At 32.7% G+C, this 19,527-nt stretch overlaps 2 protein-coding genes across 4 annotated transcripts in view; one reads left to right on the top strand and one right to left on the bottom strand.

Annotated features, from left to right (window-relative positions):
• LOC127719918 (uncharacterized) overlaps positions 1-5,591 on the bottom strand; it is a 49,649-nt gene extending 44,058 nt beyond the window's left edge. Inside the window, exon 1 of the mRNA XM_052226288.1 lies at positions 5,473-5,591. The gene's annotated coding sequence lies outside the window, so the exon portion shown is untranslated. The remainder of the gene's footprint in view (positions 1-5,472) is intronic.
• Positions 5,592-5,640: 49 nt separating this feature from the next.
• LOC127719913 (uncharacterized) overlaps positions 5,641-19,527 on the top strand; it is a 74,175-nt gene continuing 60,288 nt past the window's right edge. For 2 of the 3 annotated variants that reach the window (XM_052226281.1, XM_052226279.1), the window contains exons 1-3: positions 5,641-5,802; positions 8,910-9,579; positions 18,634-18,733. In XM_052226281.1, the coding sequence (XP_052082241.1) occupies positions 9,538-9,579; positions 18,634-18,733 (142 nt within the window). In that variant the 5' untranslated portion in view covers positions 5,641-5,802; positions 8,910-9,537. Of the gene's footprint in view, positions 5,908-8,909; positions 9,580-18,633; positions 18,734-19,527 lie in introns of all 3 variants that reach the window. The other variant, XM_052226280.1, reaches the window with a different exon arrangement.

The following is a 19,527-nucleotide window of genomic DNA, read 5'->3' as shown; positions in this document are numbered from 1 at the left end:
TAAAAAAGTAAGTAGAAATGTAGTTTTTTTTTAAATCATGTTTTAAGTCATCTTTTTATCTAAATTAATATAAAAAATTAAGAATAAAGGAAAAATTTCACTATGAAAAAGATTCTGGTCTCTGGAATATAATATCTGTAAAATATAAATGGCTCATAATGACCTCCCTTTGATTGATAAATTATGCAAATATGTTCTACCTTGGTGAAACATTTATAATTATGGTCAGGTATATATTGATTGCAAGTACCTTACATAGTAGACAGTGGGACTCTATTTCACAAGGTTCTGTGAAATATGGAACGGAAAATATATACTGGTAAATACTATCTGCATAAGACAGATAGAGTTTCACTCTCCTGGATAAAATCTACCTGTGAAATACCATGTCTGGAAAAAAATTTCTGTGACAAATTATCTCCAGGATAAAATATCACAGAGGAAGAAATAAACCGTTACACTAGTATTTCTTAAGTGAAATACTGTTCAGAAGGAGGTATGTGGCAAAATTTCATGGACAAGAACACTATTTCATAATGAAATAATTATCCTTGACAGTAATAATTCATTATGAAATTGTTTCTGCAGACAATATTTTAAATGAAATTTTGTCCAACAGACAACAGTTCATGGGGACATTATTTTATGTTACATGTACTATAATTTTTAGTATTCAAGATACAAATGTATACGAAAAGGATGGGATACTGGATTTCCCAGCCCTACCATAAAAGGATTTGAATACCAGTTTTTGTGATCCAGTACAGGAGATCATAAGAAGAAACTGTAATATCTTTTTTAGACTTTTCTTAAAATAGAATCTATATAAACCTAATTGATGTTGACAGTTATTTCTCATTTGGCAGTCCACTGCAGTGATATCATGGTTACTACTGTACAAAAAACTTTCTTTAGCTAAAAAATGATAAGGGATGTGGGGTTGCTTTACTTTAGTTTACTACTAAACTAACAGAAATTATGTCATCATGGTATTGGGTCCGCTTGACCTGATTACATGTTCACCCTGTTTTCTTACGCCCTGAGTCCATTTGCACTGGGTTCGTTCGCCCTACTTTTAAAAAAAAATTAATATATTGATACTTAGGTTTATATATTTATATCATGTATATCATGTATATGAAAAATATTAAAGAAAATATATATTCCCGAAATTCATGAAAAAACATGGAATTATTTAGAAATTAATGGCTTGTTTTGGAGCATTCTTTACATTTGTTTTATTTAGAATTAATTTTAATGATTGTTGATTGTTATTTAGAATGCTGATTAGGTATAATTATGATGTCTTTAGGCTCACTTATTTTTGTATAATTTTCTTTGTTGGATCAATAATGAAAGTAACATTTTTAAGAAAAATAAACTAGTCAGCTTGTAATGTGTAAAAACAAGAAGGTAGGAATTGTAATCTTACATAAAAAGGATTTTTTTTTCGCACACAACTTGGCTTCTTTGATCTCAAGTTCGTTTTTGACACATATATTATATATGCTCTTTAAAATAATAGTGTAAAAAATTAAGGAAATAACTGGTGACTGTGATGCAAAGTTCGAATTGGATCTTGTTTATATATAATGATAACTGTTAATGGTTGTTTTGAAATTTTTAAAATGTATCAATAAAGATAAATACATGCAGATAACATGGTCTTCAGTTGTTTTATATTAAATACCTTGTATTCCTGGTACTCTACATTGCAGATTAAAGGAAAATAGTTATTTGGTAGCAGCAATACAACATAAATATTCGGCTAAATTTTCAACAAACTTTAACATACTCTTTTCAAATAATAAGCATTAATGACATTAGGCTCCCCTCTATGATATTCCCTGCTGCGGCCAGTGCTTCTACATGTAGCTACGTTTCTGTATATATATATGTCATAACTCGCTAGGATGCAGGTACAATGTATGTTACAAATATCATCGTTTTGCGCAGCTTACAATGCAGACTGTCATGTGTCGATGATGTGATAGGGTGTGTTGACTGTTGGTTTGAACACCGTCAGGTTCTACCATGTCCATATAATTATGACGTCTTGGAAGGCTATTTTTAATTTTTGCTTTGACGCCTTCCTGCGATGTAAGGCGTCAAAGAAAAAAAAATATAATAGCCTTTCAAGACGTCATAATTATTTGGACTAGTTCTACCAGAGGCAGAGACATAAATACTATTATTAGTATAACTGTGATATGATATATACATGTAATTCAGTATTATATTTCTCTGGTTCTACTGTTATAAAAATGTTTTTGAAACGGATATGATCATGACACAGATGATGCATCATGGTGACGAATCAGGGTCCATTCGCTCTATGATCTAGTCCAAATAATTATGACGTCTTGAAAGGCTATTTTAATTTTTTTCTGTGAGGCCCGTCTTGAAAGGCTATTTTTAATTTTTTTAGCTATTCTAATTTTTTTCTGTGACACCTTCCTAATTATTTGGACTACCTATCTGCCTATGATCACAGGAATCGGAAATTCTATCAATAAAATTCTGTAAATAATAAAGTCGAGAAGCTCTATTGATAGTCGACTTTATTATTTACAGAATTTTATTGATAGAATTTCCAATTCCTGTGCTAGCTATGATCTAGTCCAAATAATTATGACATCTTGAAAGGCTATTATATTTTTTTCTTTGACGCCTTACATCGACGTCATAACGCGGAACTCATATTTTCAGTTGGACTTTGAGAGGGAATTTACTGCTTTATAAAAACGTTTAGCTGATTTATCCCCAAGATGCTTCATTTTGGGAGTATAAAATATATTTTTGAACCAAACTCGGTAAAATTTGACGGACCTGAATTTCCGGATAATATAAAAAAAAAGGTTCTGGAAATTCGGGTCTGTCAAATTTTAACGAGTTTGGTGCAAAAATTATTTTATAATCTCCTAAAAAGAAATCAGATAAACGTTTTAAAACAAGAGGCTCTCAAGAGCCTGAATCGCTCACCTGAATTTCAGAGGAGAAGATTTTTAAATGTAAGCAAACTTGAACAAATTGTGTAAAATTGTCCTTAAAGGGCAATAACTCCTTAAGGGGTCAATTGACAATTTTGGTCATATTAACTTTTTTGTAGATCTTACTTTGCTGAACATTATTGCTGCTTACAGTTTATATATATCTATAATAATATTCAAAATAATAACAAAAAACTGCCAAATTTTGTTAAAACTACCAATTTGGTGGCAGCAACCCAACAATGGTTTGTTCGAATCGTCTGACAATTTCAGGGCCGATAGATCTTGACCAATTAAACAATTTTACCCCATGTCACATTTGCTCTAAAAGATTTAGTTTTTGAGATATAAGCCAAAAACTGCATTTGACCCTTATGTTCTATTTTTAGCCATGGCGGCCATGTTTGTCGATTGATACAAACTTCGGATACAATTTAAAAACAAGATACGCTAAGGAACATTTAGTTAAAGTTTGAAGGTATTTGGCCCAGTAGTTTCAGAGGAGAAGATTTTTAAATGTTAGCAAACTTGATGAACAAATTGTGTAAAATTGTCTTTAAAGAACAATAACTCCTTAAAGGGGTCAATTGACAATTATGGTCATATAAACTTTTTTGTAGATCTTACTTTGCTGAACATTATTGCTGCTTACAGTTTATATATATCTATAATAATATTCAAAATAATAACAAAAAACTGCAAAATTTTGTTAAAACTACCAATTCGGTGGCAGCAACCCAACAATGGGTTGTTTGATTCGTCTGAAAATTTAATAGCTGATAGATCTTGACCAACTGAACAATTTTACCCCAAGTCAGATTTGCTCTAAAAGCTTTAGTTTTTGAGATATAAGCCAAAAACTGCATTTGACCCTTATGTTCTATTTTTAGCCATGGCGGCCATGTTTGTCAAAACTTCGGATACAATTTATAAACTAGATACCCTAAGGAACATTTAGTTAAAGTTTGAAGGTATTTGGCCCAGTAGTTTCAGAGGAGAAGATTTTTGAAATAGTTTACGACGACAAAAAATTTAAATAGCCTTCCAAGACGTCATAATTATTTTAGGGGACGACCATTTGATATTCTGGGGGGGGCCAGGAGGATTTTGAAAATAAATAACTCAGCCTTGATAATCACAAAAATAAATGGTTTGTTCTGTGGTAGTTTGAAAATAAATAACCTGACTTGCAATGTATTAAAAATAAATAACTCGGCAGGTCTATTTGAGAGCATGAGATTGCACCAGATTCTTCATAAAATTCAACTTTTTTTTCAAAAAAAATCGGGAATCACTTCCCAAATCTGTGAATAATAAAAGTATAAATATTATTTAAAATACTTGAAATGTCTGAAAAATGGGTTTCATTTAACTTGAGGTATATTGTCTCAGGAACACTTAACTCACTTTTATTACATATGGCAGTAACTACATTCAGGCAAATGCCTCATGTAGGAAATTTCAAAACCAAAAGCTTGTCTTCATATCAAATTGTTTTCACGGCAAGTGTCTTGCAAGAAGCAAGTTCTGTTCTCCCTCAGACGTAGCTCCTGTTTTTTGGGGATCAATGTTTCTTATTTATTTGTCTTTTGTTCATTGATTGCCCTTCTGTATTCTGTTAGTGTTGCATTCCTTTTGTAATTTAGTAACTTTGTTATCAACTTGATCAAGAGTTTAAAAAAAAAACAGCAGCCACATACTTAACTATGTGAATTAAATTTTTGCTTTATCTTTGTCTTTTGATGTTGTTCCTAAAAACTTAAGTCTTACACTGAATCTATACATGTTGCTTTGAGACCAAAATATTGTCAAAAAATGATTAAAACAGAACTTTCATTTTCAGATTAAGAAAGGGTATGGGAAACACATTTTGCATCATTAGTTCTATAGCAACTTGGGGCCTTCAGCGGTTCCAAAACCCTTCAAATTTTTTTAGCCTCGCTCCGCTCGGCATAAATGATTTGCAATACTTTTAAAAGACACTAATTACAGCCAAAACTTTAATATCTTGTATGTATGCAATACATGTATATGCAGTTGGGAATTCAGAAGATTTATTTCTACAGATGATGATGATTAATTCTGATTAAATGGTACATAATGATTGGTCTATTCATGTATTATTTATAATAAAAAATGAATTTAAAAATTGTATGTTTTCAAATATTAAAAATATAGTTGTGAAAATAAATAATCAGTCCCTTGCTTTAATGAAAATGAAAAATCTTGCTTCAACAGTGCAGAAAATAGATAATCTGTCCTCTTAGTTTACAAAAATAAATAACCGATCAAAAGCAAATCCTCCTGCCCCCCCCCCCCCCCCCCCCCCCCCCCAGAATATCAAATGGTCGTCCCCTTAGCTATGATCATGTCCATGAGGCATGACACAGATGATGGCATCATGGTGACGAATCCAGATCCCTTCGCCCTAGTACCTGTTCGCCCTAATAACTGTTCACCCTGAGTCCGTTTGCCCTTATACCTGTTTGCCCTGTGTCTGTTCGCTCTAATTATCATTTCATTTTGTTCTCTTGTGTATAATGAGTAATAAGGTTACTGTTACTGTTACAGGTATTGTCAAATTTGATGACCGGGTACCAGTCTATTATTATTCCAATCGTAAAGTTCTACTCGGCCAGGCATAGCGAGAATGACCGAGTAGTTACGATTGCTTCGTTACTGCGTCGTTTTATATCTTTTAGCGTATTTGTATTGCTGATTCACATGTATACATGTGTATATAGTGAGTGATGTATCAGTCTCACTTTTAGCACACTATCAGTATGTTACAAGCACAATATCTTTATTAGAAGTAAGTGATTTGTATTCCAAAATTGCATTTGTAAAGTCAAGACGCTGGGTGTGACGGACTGGCGCTTGTCCAGTGATTCAGTTTCAGTTTTAATCTGTTCCACAGGTATTTGAAATTATTTTAACAAAACGTGTAAAGAACAATTATAATGTGTGTTATACAGGCTCCAAATGTCCTCCTTTATACGCCATAGCTCATGGCGGTGCTCCTTGTAAAGGACAATTAAAAATACGGAGACAAGAAGAATGTTACATTGTAAAGTCCAACTCATATTTTCGATTGGTCAAATAAATACCCTTGGTCAAATCTAAATATAGAAACGGTGTTTTCCATTTCGAGGTCAAAATGTCTACCGACATTGCCCGGAATGGGAACGTCGTAGAAATGCAGGCGGCTCAAAAACAGTGCAATGCATTTTCTTTAGACAATAATTTCAAATTAAAAAAAATGGCACTGCTCTATCTCAACAAGATTTTTACAGTGTAGTGTACGAATTTAATATGTGACAAATTATATCAAAATTATAGAAAAGTCTACCAGTACCATGCATCTCTTCTTCTTCTTTCAGTTTCTGGCAATCCTTCAATTATTGAAGATTATTTGCCGGGCGTTGACTTTAAATTTTTTTTATCATTTCTATAAACTCAGATATATATGGATAATTTTATGTTACAGGTTCTATTATTAAGATTGACAGTGTTAGACAGACTAATTTTTTATTTATTTGAATCATGTAATTTCACCCCCTTGTCCCTACTTAATATTCCATGCATAAAAATTGAAGCAATAAATTTGGAAAGTGAATCAAAAAAATTTGTTATAGAGTGGGGTGCTCATTTTCGCCATAATTTTTCCATGTTATCTGCAGTTTATGTTCAGACCTTTAAGTTTATGAAGTATACTGATATTTCTATATGAAGATAACATCAAAAGAAAAATATTCTTAGCTTGAAAACATGTTTCTCTGAAAAAATTCATCTGAAAAGTTAGATTAAAGGCTATTTGAAATTTCCTGATGTTTTGTCATAGGGGGACACATATTCGCCGATTTTACACATCTATTTAAAACCAAATAACTGCAGCTTTAGACAATATTTATCAGATCAATTTCACTATAGATGAATAGCAGACATTTCAAAGGTGTAAAGAACTGAAATTTAGGGCAATCAGTCAAAGAATTACTAAGAAATACTTCTTTGAATTTTTTTTTTCGTTCAGGAAATTGGCCGAAAATTGTTGTGTGTTTTTCGGTCCTTTGCGGTAAGTGCCTAAATCTTTTCTAAGTTTAAAAAATAATCATATTTGTTATAAAAATATAATTTACCGGCATATTTCTTCCATTTCAGCAATCATTTGAAGTTAAATCTACACATCAAAATCATAAAATCACGAAATTGTGTCCCCGGCGAATATGTGCGCCCCACTCTACACTGTGTCACTATCCACACTGGGGACTATATTTGTAGACAATGAAAATTTAAAGAACGATAACTGTGTCCTCGGACCTAATAGGATAGAAAGACTTGACCAATTCTTAGATGTGTCCTATTTTCAGTGCAAAATATAGTTAGCATGTATAATTTTTGTTTCAGAAAATTGTATCTAAATAAAGAAAACAATCATTTGTATTAAATTAAGCCTTTAAACTGAAACATTATATTCAATATTTATAATTTATCATTGTGTCCTTGTGTCCTGCTACAAAATGCATGCCAACTATTTTGTGCACTGAAACCTTGCCACTAATGCCAATTCTTGTAAAACTTGGCATCACCTAAGCTAATGGAAGATAGTTGACAAAGTTTCATGGCCATAGGATATCTATTATGGACACTATGGCCATTTTAATTTAATGAACTTTGGACGTTTATTATTTACGTTGAAAACAGCCTCCTCAAAGAATTGCATGCAGTCAAACCAATCTAGAACAAAAGGCAAATTATTCATACTAAATAATTTTGTTATACACATATGCACTCTTTCGATACCTTTTTTTTGGCATTGCACAAGGTCATGTTTTTCTCTGACTGTTAATGACGTCTTTACACAAAATCCATTGGATGTTGGATGTCTACTGATTGATATTTTAGTCTTAGATACATTAACTTTTTATATGAGTTTTTATTGGCTTTGAAGTAGCTGTCAGTAACTGCAAGTACTCTCAGATCTGTACTTGGTGTCCTATTTGTTGTTAGGGATGAGGGATAGATAAATACCCTGTCACGTCCAATCTGTGTTTATGTTTGATGTTTTCTTCTTTGTATCGATCTGCTAGGCCACTGTCATCAGGATAGAAAACAATACATAAAATCATGCTGATGTACAAAATCGGGTTGAGCAAATTTAAAACGTCACAATGTTGCTATGGTGAATAACTTTATAAATAGCGATTGAAAGAGAAAGTGAAAGTAAGTATATAATAATGGAAGTAAACTATTAAAATAAAATAAGATAAAAATACAATGTTTTTGTTGTTAAAATGTTTGTTAAAATTATTCTGCCATCGTGTGTTAGCACTCTTGCACAGTGGAACGAATCATACAATAAATTATTGTCAGTTGTGTCTGTGTAAACTTTTTGTACATCAGCATGATTTTATGTATTGTTTTCTATCCTGATGACTAGCCACCGAAACATGTCAATCTCAATAAATTACTGGAGCATTCCTTAAAGTGTTGTTGTTATAGGACCTTCTACATTTTATGTTTTTATCGTAACAACCCTGCATACCCGAGGTATCCACTTTATGGAATCTAATGACAGAAGATTTACCAGGCGTTGGTTCACTTGTGTTTAAATTTACTCAATTGAATTGTTTCATAATTTTCATGTCAGTGCCTTTTATAGCCGACTATACAGTATGGGTTTTTCTCATTGTTGAAGGCTGTACATCCACTTAATCTGAACTTTGGTGGATAGTTTTCTCATTGGCAATCATACCTCATCTCCTTATTTTTATATTGTGATAAACTTAAGCTTTAAATGATAATAATACATTTTGTACGTCCTTGCTATAACCATTTAAAAATTGTATACGGGTATATATATACCGGTATTCATTAGTATTTAAAATCTTGTTAAAATCTGTATTATTATATTTTTTGCAGACTTTTCCTTTTTTGTGGAAACTAAGATGCCAAAGAGAACAGAGGCAAATTTACCATGCGAGAGCTTACAGCTTTGACCAACCACAAGTTTTTGGAGATTCAACAAAGAAATTTGCATTCTTCTGAAGTTTTGGACTTACTCATAGTTAAACTTTCACATTTTGACTCAGCACACACTACCAAATCTCTCAGAGCTTTAATGTATCACAAAAACAGTAATTTTTATTCTTTATTTAAACATTTTCATAGATAACAACATTACAAAGTGCTTTCATCATAATTAACAGCTGACCATTGTTATATTTTGTACATACAGGAATTTAAGGAAGTAAAGTCTTATTTCCATGGTTGATTCATTGTCAGTATTAATTCATCTATAGTGAGGTCTGTTGTGCTGTTCTTTTTTTTTGAAATTCGTGTTATGTGTTTTGCCAATGTTGACATGATTTATGCTGTACATGCTTTGGAAGTATTGACCAAATGTATACTAGCTGTAAAGTCAGCAACCATAACTCAGAGCATTCCAAAGACTAATCTGTAGATCAACATTTTAAAGACTTATATGTACTTATACCATAAATATATATGCTCATTTTAATACTTGCTGAAGGATTGTGTTAATGAATTCATGATGAGGAAAACTTGTGTTGTATTTTGTTTATTTTTTTTGGTAAGTACAATTTCAGTTATGTTTTTTTTTTATATTTATAAATGCATTTTCTTTTTCAAGTTCAAAGAAATGATTAACAATTTAAATAAAATGCTTCGCTGGGGCGCAGCTTGATACGACCGCAGAGGCTGAACCCTGAACAGTTGGGGCAAGTATGGACACAACATTCAAGCTTGATACAGCTCTGAATTTGGATTGTTATTAAATATTTGACACAGCATAGGTTTCTGACACAGAAAGAATGTGGTCTAAGAACTTGAATTTTTTTAATTTACCTATTATGGTCCAATGTCCAAAATCAAAATACATGGTTAGATTCAGCATATCAAAGAACCCCATATATTCAATTTTTGTTAAAATCAAACAAAGTTTAATTTTGGACCCCAACTTGGACAAACTTGAAAACTGGGCCCATAATCAAAAATCTAAACACATGTTTAGATTCAGCATATCAAAGAACCCCAAGAATTCAATTTTTGTTAAAATCAAACTAAGTTTAATTTTGGACCCTTTGGACCTCAATGAAGACCAATTTAAAAAACGGGACCCAAATTAAAAATACGGTTAGATTTGGCATATCAAAGAACCCCAATAATTCAATTTTCGATGAAATCAAACAAAGTTTAATTTTGGACCCTTTTGACCTCAATATGAACCAATTTGATAGCGGGGCCTACAAATAAAAAATCTAAATACATGGTTAGATTCAGCATATCAAAGAACCTCATATATTCAATTTTTGTTGAAATCAAACAAAGTTTAATTTTGGACCCCAATTTGGACCAACTTGAAAACTGGGCCCATAATCAAAAATCTAAATACATGTTTAGATTCAGCATATCAAAGAACCCCATATATTCAATTTTTGTTGAAATCAAACAAAGTTTAAATACTGGACCCTATCTTGGACCAACTTGAAAACTGGGCCCATAATCAAAAATCTAAACACATGTTTAGATTCAGCAAATCAAAGAACCCCAAGAATTCAATTTTTGTCAAAATCAAACTAAGTTTAATTTTGGACCCTTTGTACCTCAATGTAGACCAATTTAAAAAACAGGACCCAAAATTAAAAACCTAAATACACGGTTAGATTTGGAATATCAAAGAACCCCAATAATTCAATTTTAGATGAAATCAAACAAAGTTTAATTTTGGACCCTTTTGACCTCAATATGAACCAAGTAGATAACGGGGTCCACAAATAAAAAATCTAAATACATGGTTAGATTCAGCATATCAAAGAACCCCATATATTCAATTTTTGTTGAAATCAAACAAAGTTTAATTTTGGACCCCAATTTGGACCAACTTGAAAACTGGGCCAAAAATCAAAAATCTAAATACATGTTTAGATTCAGCATATCAAAGAACCTCATATATTCAATTTTTGCTAAAATCAAACAAAGTTTAATTTTGGACCCTTTGGACATTAATGTAGACCAATTTGAAAACTGGACCCAAAATTAAAAATCTAAATACACTGTTAGATTCGGCATAACAAATAAATAAATGTGATCAAAGATTTTACAAATCTAATGCGCCATACTGTGCAATTAAAGATTACTTCTTGAAATTTTTCAATATTTGAATTTGAAAAAAAAATAATATTTGAAGAATAATTCTTTTTAATTTCTGAAATCTGAAAATGAGAAAAAATTGGCCCCCCACAATTTCTTTTTATCCCCCCCCCTTTTTCCCCCCAAAAAATTCTTTCCCTCAAGATATGGTCATAATCTCAATTCAAATTTCCAATGGAGTTGGCAACCATAATTACCCATTTAAATTTACCATAGTGCTAACTTAATCTATTTTATAATAGAATTAATAAAAATATAGTGTCAAATCTTTCATATGGATTTTTTTGTAAAAAAAAAAGATGAAAACATTTGCAGATATTTTTACTGGTCTTCCTTTATAAATATGCATTTCTTTAAACATAATTTAAAAGCAGTGTAAGGGAAGTAACCAAAACGTTGTATTTGGATTACCTCCCTTACACTGTTTTAGATTATCTTTATTGTTCATTAACCATTACTTTATACATAATTTAAAAGCAGTGTAAGGGAGATAATTTCAATGATGTATTTGATTTATCTCCCTTACACTGCTTTAAATTATGTTTTGTACTAAAGTATTTGTCCATTAACCAGGACAACCTTGTTTTTCCCCCTTTTTTGCCCCTAATTCCTAAACGGTTTGAGCCATAACCCCCCAAAGCAAATCCTAACCATCCCTTTGTGGTATGGAAACTTGTAGTATAATTTCAGAGAGATCCATACACCGTTCCACAGTTATTGTCTGGAAACTAGAAAATGCTCATTTTTGGCCCCTTTTTGGCCCCTAATTCCTTAACTGTTGGTACCATAACCCCCAAAATCAATCCCAACCTTCCTTTTGTGGTATTTAACCTTATGGTCAAATTTCAAAAAGATCCATTCACTTAAACTAAAGTTAGAGTGCGAAAACCAATATGTATTCGGACGACGACGTTGGACGACGACGACGACGACGCCAACGTCATACCAATATACGACCACAAAATTTTTTTGCGGTCGTATAAAAAGTAATACAAGGTAAGAACCCCCAAAAATTAAAGACTTTAAATTAATCCCATTGAAATTGGTTAAAAGATTTGTATTTATTTTCAATTGAAGATTTCTTGCTATTGCACAAACCGGTGCAATTGAAGATTTCTTCCTATTGCGCAATACTGTGCAATTGAAGATTTCTTGCTATTGCGCAATACTGTGTAATTGAAGATTTCTTGCTATTGCGCAATACTGTGCTATTGTGCAATACTGTGCTATTGAGCAATACTGTGCTATTGCGCAATACTGTGTTGTTGCGCAATACTGTGCAATTAAAGATTTCTTGCTATTGCGCAATACTGTGCAATTGAAGATTTCTTGCTATTGCGCAATATTGTGCAATTGAAGATTACAAAAACTTTGAAGAAAAAAAATATGAACCCCAAAAAATTGGAAGAAAAAAAATCCCCCCCCCAGTACAATTTTAGAGAGATCCATACACTTACATACAAGTTATTGTCTGGAAACTAGAAAAAATGCAATGAAGTTTATTAAACTAAAGTTATTAGCAAATTTCCAATGGAATTTATTAACAATAAAGTTTTTGGCAAATTTCCAATATACATAATTTAAAAGCAGTTTAGGTGAGATAAACAAAAACGCTTCATCAGCAACATTTTATATTGGCAAATTTCCAATGAAGTTCATTAAACTAAAGTTTTTGGCAAATTTCCAATGGAATTTATTAATAATAAAGTTTTTGGCAAATTTCCAATATACATAACTTAAAAGCAGTTTAGGTGAGATATTCAAATGAGTTTCAATTACCAACCTTACACTGCCTTTAAAATTATGTTTTGTACTTAGGTAATTGTCCATTAACCTGGAAACCCTTTTCCCCCCCTTTTTTGCACCTTATTCCTTAACGGTTTGAGCCATAACTCCAAAAGACAATTCTTACCATTCCTTTGTGGTATTCCAATATCCAAAATCTAAATACATGGTTAGATTCAGCATATCAAAGAACCCCAAGAATTCAATTTTTGATGAAATCAAATAAAGTTCAATTTTGGACCCTTTAAACCTCAATGTGGACCAATTTGATAAACGGGCCCAAATATCAAAAATCTAAATAGATGGTTAGATTCAGCATATCGAAGAACCCAATATATTCAATTTTTGTTGAAATCAAACAAAGTTTAATTTTGGACCCTGATTTGGACCAACTTGAATACTGGGCCCATAATCAAAAAACTAAGTTCATGTTTAGATTCAGCATATCAAAGAACCCCAAGAATTCAATTTTTGTTAAAATCAAACTAAATTTAATTTTGGACCCTTTGGACCTTAATGTAAACCAATTTGAAAACGGGACCAAAAATTAAGAATCTAAATACACGGTTAGATTAGGCAATTACCCCCAAAATCAATCCCAGCCTTCCCTTTGTGGTATGGTACCTTGCAGTACAATTTCAGAGAGATCCATACACTTGAACACAAGTTATTGTCTGGAAACTAGAAAAATGCTTATTTTTGCACCCTTTTTGGCCCCTTTTTCCTAAACGTTTAGGGCAATTACCCCCAAACTCAATTCCAGCTTTCCCTTTGTGATATGGAACCTTGTAGTACAATTTCAGAAAGATCCATACACTTACACACAAGTTATTGTCATGAAACTAGAAAAATGCTTGTTTTTTGCCCCTTTTTTGGCCCCTAATTCCTAATATTTTGAGGCAATTACCCCCAAAATCAATCCCAGCATTCCCTGTGTGATATGGAACCTTGTGGTACAATGTCAGAGAGATTCATACACTAACACACAAGTTATGTCTGGAAGTTACAAAAAATGCTTATTTTTGGCCCCTAATTCCTTAACTGTTGGTACCATAACCCCCAAAATCAATCCCCACCTTCCTTTTGTGGTATTGAACCTTATGGTAAAATTTCATAGAGATCCATTTACTTAAACTAAAGTTAGAGTGCGAAAACCAATGTGTCTTCGGACGACGCCGATGACGACGACGACGCCAACGTCATACCAATATACGACCGCAAAAAATTTTTGCGGTCGTATAAAAATTGGTTGACAAAGTAGCTTGACTTCCTGGATTCTCGATTCTATTTATTAAATATTGACTGAGCTTTTTAATGAGTTAACTTTTGGATTATCTTTTCTTCCAGTTACAAAAGGTGAATTAAGAGAATTTTTATACGACCGCAAAAATTAAAAAATTTTTGGTCGTAAATTGGTATGACGTTGGCGTCGTCGTCGTCCGAAGACACATTGGTTTTCGCACTCTAACTTTAGTTTAAGTGAATGGATCTCTATGAAATTTTACCATAAGGTTCAATACCACGAAAGGAAGGTTGGGATTGATTTTGGGGGTTATGGTACCAACAGTTAAGGAATTAGGGGCCAAAAAGGGGCCAAAAATAAGCATTTTTGTAACTTCCAGACAATAACTTGTGTGTAAGTGTATGGATCTCTCTGACATTGTACCACAAGGTTCCATATCACAAAGGGAAGGCTGTAATTGATTTTGGGGGTAATTGCATCAAAATTTTAGGAATTAGGGGCCAAAAAAGGGGCAAAAACAAGCATTTTTCTAGTTTCATGACAATAACTTGTGTGTAAGTGTTTGGATATTTCTGAAATTGTACTACACGGTTCCATATCACAAAGGGAAAGCTGGAATTGAGTTTGGGGGTAATTGCCCGAAACGTTTAGGAATTGGGGGCCAAAAAGGGGCCAAAAATAAGCATTTTTCTAGTTTCCAGACAATAACTTGTGTTCAAGTGTATGGATCTCTCTGAAATTGTACTGCAAGGTACCATACCACAAAGGGAAGGCTGGGATTGAGTTTGGGGGTGATGAATCATAAGGGGGTTCAAAAAATTTGGGGGGGGGGGTTTTCTTTTTTTTTCTTTTTTTCCTTTTTTTTTTTCTTTTAAAATTTTCCATTTTAAGTTGGTTATTTCTGATTTATATTTAAAAGCAAATAATATTGATATGGTAGGAGATACACACCAAACAGGATGTGTAAATTATTATATAATAAGTATTGTGCAATAGCAAGAAATTTTCAATTGCACAGTATTGCACAATAGCAAGAAATCTTCAATTGCACAGTATTGCGCAATAGCAAGAAATCTTCAATTGCACAGTATTGCGCAATAGCAAGAAATATCCAATAGCACAATATTGCGCAATAGCAAGAAATTGTCAATTGTACAGTATTGCGCAATAGCAAGAAATATTCAATTGCACAGTATTGTGCAAAAGAAGATACTTCGTATAAATTGCTTATTTCTTGATCAATTTCAATGGGGTTTTATTCTTGAATTCTTGGGGTTCTTTAATATGCTGAATCTAAAAGTGTATTAAGTTTTTGGATTTTGGGCCCCGTTTTTAAATTGGTCCACATTGAGGTCCAAAGGGTCCAAAATTTAACTTTGTTTGATTTCATCAAAAATTGAATTATTGGGGTTCTTTGATATGCAGAATCTAACCGTGTATTTAGATTCTTAATTTTTGGTTCTGTGTTCAAATTGGTCTACATTAAGGTCCAAAGGGTCCAAAATTAAACTTAGTTTGATTTTAACAAAAATTGAATTTTTAGGGTTCTTTGATATGCTGAATCTAAACATGTATTTAGATTTTTGATTATGGGCCCAGTTTTCAAGTTGGTCCAAATCGGGGTCCAAAAATTAACTTTGTTTGATTTCAACAAAAATTGAATATGTGGGGTTCTTTGATATGCTGAATCTAACCATGTATTTAGATTTTTGATTTTTGGGCCCCGTTATCAACTTTGTCTACATTGAGGTCAAAAGGGTCCAAATTAAACCAAAAGAGAGTGTATGGATCTCTCTGAAATTGTACTGCAAGGTACCATACCACAAAGGGAAGGCTGGGATTGAGTTTGGGGGTGATGAATCATAAGGGGGTTCAAAAAATTTGGGGGGGATTTTTTTTTTTCTTTTTTTTTCTTTTTTTCCTTTTTTTTTCTTTTAAAATTTTCCATTTTAAGTTGGTTATTTCTGATTTATATTTAAAAGCAAATAATAATGATATGGTAGGAGATACACACCAAACAGGATGTGTAAATTATTATATAATAAGTATTGTGCTAAGCATGAAATTTTCAATTGCACAGTATTGCACAATAGCAAGAAATCTTCAATTGCACAGTATTGCGCAATAGCAAGAAATCTTCAATTGCACAGTATTGCGCAATAGCAAGAAATATCCAATAGCACAATATTGCGCATCCAAAATTTAACTTTGTTTGATTTCATCAAAAATTGAATTATTGGGGTTCTTTGATATGCAGAATCTAACCGTGTATTTAGATTCTTAATTTTTGGTTCCGTTTTCAAATTGGTCTACATTAAGGTCCAAAGGGTCCAAAATTAAACTTAGTTTGATTTTAACAAAAATTGAATTTTTAGGGTTCTTTGATATGCTGAATCTAAACATGTATTTAGATTTTTGATTATGGGCCTAGTTTTCAAGTTGGTTCAAATCGGGGTCCAAAATTAAACTTTGTTTGATTTCAACAAAAATTGAATATATGGGGTTCTTTGATATGCTGAATCTAACCATGTATTTAGATTTTTGATTTTTGGGCCCCGTTATCAACTTTGTCCACATTGAGGTCAAAAGGGTCCAAATCAAACTTTTTTGTTTGATTTCATCAAAAATTGAATTCTTGGGGTTCTTTGATATGCTGAATCTAACCATGTATTTAGATTTTGGATATTGGACCATAATAGGTGAATGTCCAATTCAAAAATTTTGAGTTCTTAGACCACATTCATTCTGTGTCAAATTTTTAATCACAATCCAAATTCAGAGCTGTATCGAGCTTGAATGTTGTGTCCATACTTGCCCCAACTGTTCAGGGTTCAACCTCTGCAGTCGTATCAAGCTGCGCCCTGCGGAGCATTTTATTTAATTTTTTTGTAATTTTTCAATATGAATTATGTACATGATGTATGTACATATATTTTGAAATGATCTTCTTAAGATTTGAAATAAGCAGATGTGGTACGATTGCCAATGAGACAACTATCCACCAAAGGAGGAGGATGTGAACCCTATAGGGCATGGCATGACCCTCAACAATGAGCTAAATTCATATGGTATAGTAAGCTACATGTATAAAATGCCCAAGCATATCAAAATGTGAAATAATGGAACAATTCAAAAGAGAAAACCAATGGCCTGCTTTATCCTAAAAAAAGCAAACAAATGAAAAAAAATACATGTTAGGCAGATAGCTACCAACTACAACCACTGAATTATAGGCTTCTGACTTGGGACAGGTATCTAAAGAATGTGCCAGGGTTATTAAACATGTTTGTGACTATAAGAAATCTGAATGTACTACAGCAGCGTTTGATACTTATTGACTCAAGTTATTATAAATTCTTAAAAGTGCTCAACTCTCCCCAACCTTGGACAGTGGTGTAAAAGCACATCCTACAACATAAGAACAAACTTTAAAAACTTGGAAAAGGATTTACTCATCAGATTGGCAACAAGCACACAAAAGCCCCCAAAAATGATAAAAAAAGCCTCAAAGTATTGATCAGATCTTCATGTATGAGAAATCACAGTTAATGAAAGCTAGCTCAAAGTCAATTCTAACTAATAATTAAAAGATGCTTTCCTAGACTAGAATTTCAATCAGTATATTACATCCAATGGATTGAGTGTAAAGCTATATTAAGACATAAACAGCATGGTTTAAAAACTCATCAAAGAGACCAGTCTTCAAATTTTGTATGCCAGATGAGAGTTTATTCTAAACAAGACGCATCAGTGGCGCTCAAATTAAAACAGTTGGAAAGCCAAATCAAATACAAAGTTGTAGAGCTTTAAATACCGAAAAATTAAAGACTAGTTCACTTTCTTCGTCATTGTTCATGTGAGGCATACAGTACATGTATAAGACAACAGTAATTTGTACATTTTTTCGTTTCTGCGGCAATCATAGTCTAAGGGAATTAGATATGTGGTGGTTTTATTTAAAATAAAGTTAAAGAGACTTCTCTTGAACTGAATTTTAATGTGCGTATTGTTATGCGTTTACTTTTCTACATTGGCTAGAGGTATAGGGGGAGGGTTGAGATCTCATAAACATGTTTAACCCCGCCGCATTTTTGCACCTGTCCCAAGTCAGGAGCCTCTAGCCTTTGTTAGTCTTGTATTATTTTTAATTTTAGTTTCTTGTGTACAATTTGAAGTTTAGTATGGCGTTCATTATCACTGAACTAGTATATATATTTGTTTAGGGGCCAGCTGAAGGACGCCTCCGGGTGCGGGAATTTCTGGCTGCATTGAAGACCTGTTGGTGACCTTCTGCTGTTGTCTGTTCTATGGTCGGGTTGTTGTCTCTTTGACACATTCCCCATTTCCATTCTCAATTTTATTATAAAGTTTTAAATCTTAACCGTTTAATCGTGATCATGTTTTGGTAATTAAATTTTACATACATGAACAATATGTTATTTTCAGGTTTTGAGTGTTTCCAGTGAAAAAAGAAGCAGAATAAGGTTCTATCCAGACATGCCAGATGATACAAATACTTCATGTCTTGGAATTGTATGTCCTAGAAGTAAGCATAAATTTCAACACAATACACATATCTTTTAGATAAAATACTTTTCTCAAGCACAACAGAATAGAATGACTTCATATTTGGTCAGCACCTTGACACTGATGAGCTGTAACTAACATAAAAAAACACTCGTTGAATCTGTTGACACCTACTTTGCCAATACTTTGTATTATTCAATATGTTTGATGAAAATATTAACACATATTTCCATTTCACTTTTCTCAAGAACTGCTGAACAGATGGGATGCTTGTAAGTGAGTTTTTTTTTGTCTTGCCAAGAGAGTATCTAAGTTTTCCTTGGGAAGCAACTTTACCCTTAGGGAACACATGATACCTTTGGAAGAATACAACTCCTTACTACAGTCTATGGGAGGCCATTGAGGTCAAAAATGGTAAAAATTCTGAACTTTTGAGTGAACATGGTCTTCAAACTGGAAGAAGCCAATTCATTGCCCACATCTTCCGAAAACACTTACAGAAGACAGTATTTCTGAATGTTTAGAACCTTTCTGGACTTCTCGCTTCCGTGTTCCTTGAATTACGTGTGTGAGTGCAAAAAGTTCAGTCCATATACCCCATTAAAAATGACATTTTTGGAACCCCACATGTCTATTTTTCATTCAGTCATTTAATTATGCTGAATGCAGTAGAAAAATAGCTTAAGTATGCAGAAGTATGTTCTCTGAAATATTTGGTGACAAACCTCCCTTTGAAACTATAAAACACCATGGGAGGCCAAAAACCAAAAATGGCACCTAACCCGTCAAATTGTGGTACCAACATGGTAAGGG

This window comes from Mytilus californianus, unplaced genomic scaffold (assembly GCF_021869535.1).
Source record: "Mytilus californianus isolate M0D057914Y unplaced genomic scaffold, xbMytCali1.0.p SCAF_11, whole genome shotgun sequence".
Lineage (NCBI taxonomy): Eukaryota > Metazoa > Mollusca > Bivalvia > Mytilida > Mytilidae > Mytilus > Mytilus californianus.
The sequence above is the reverse complement of the archived record's forward strand: the minus strand, read 5'-3'. Positions and strand labels throughout refer to the sequence as shown.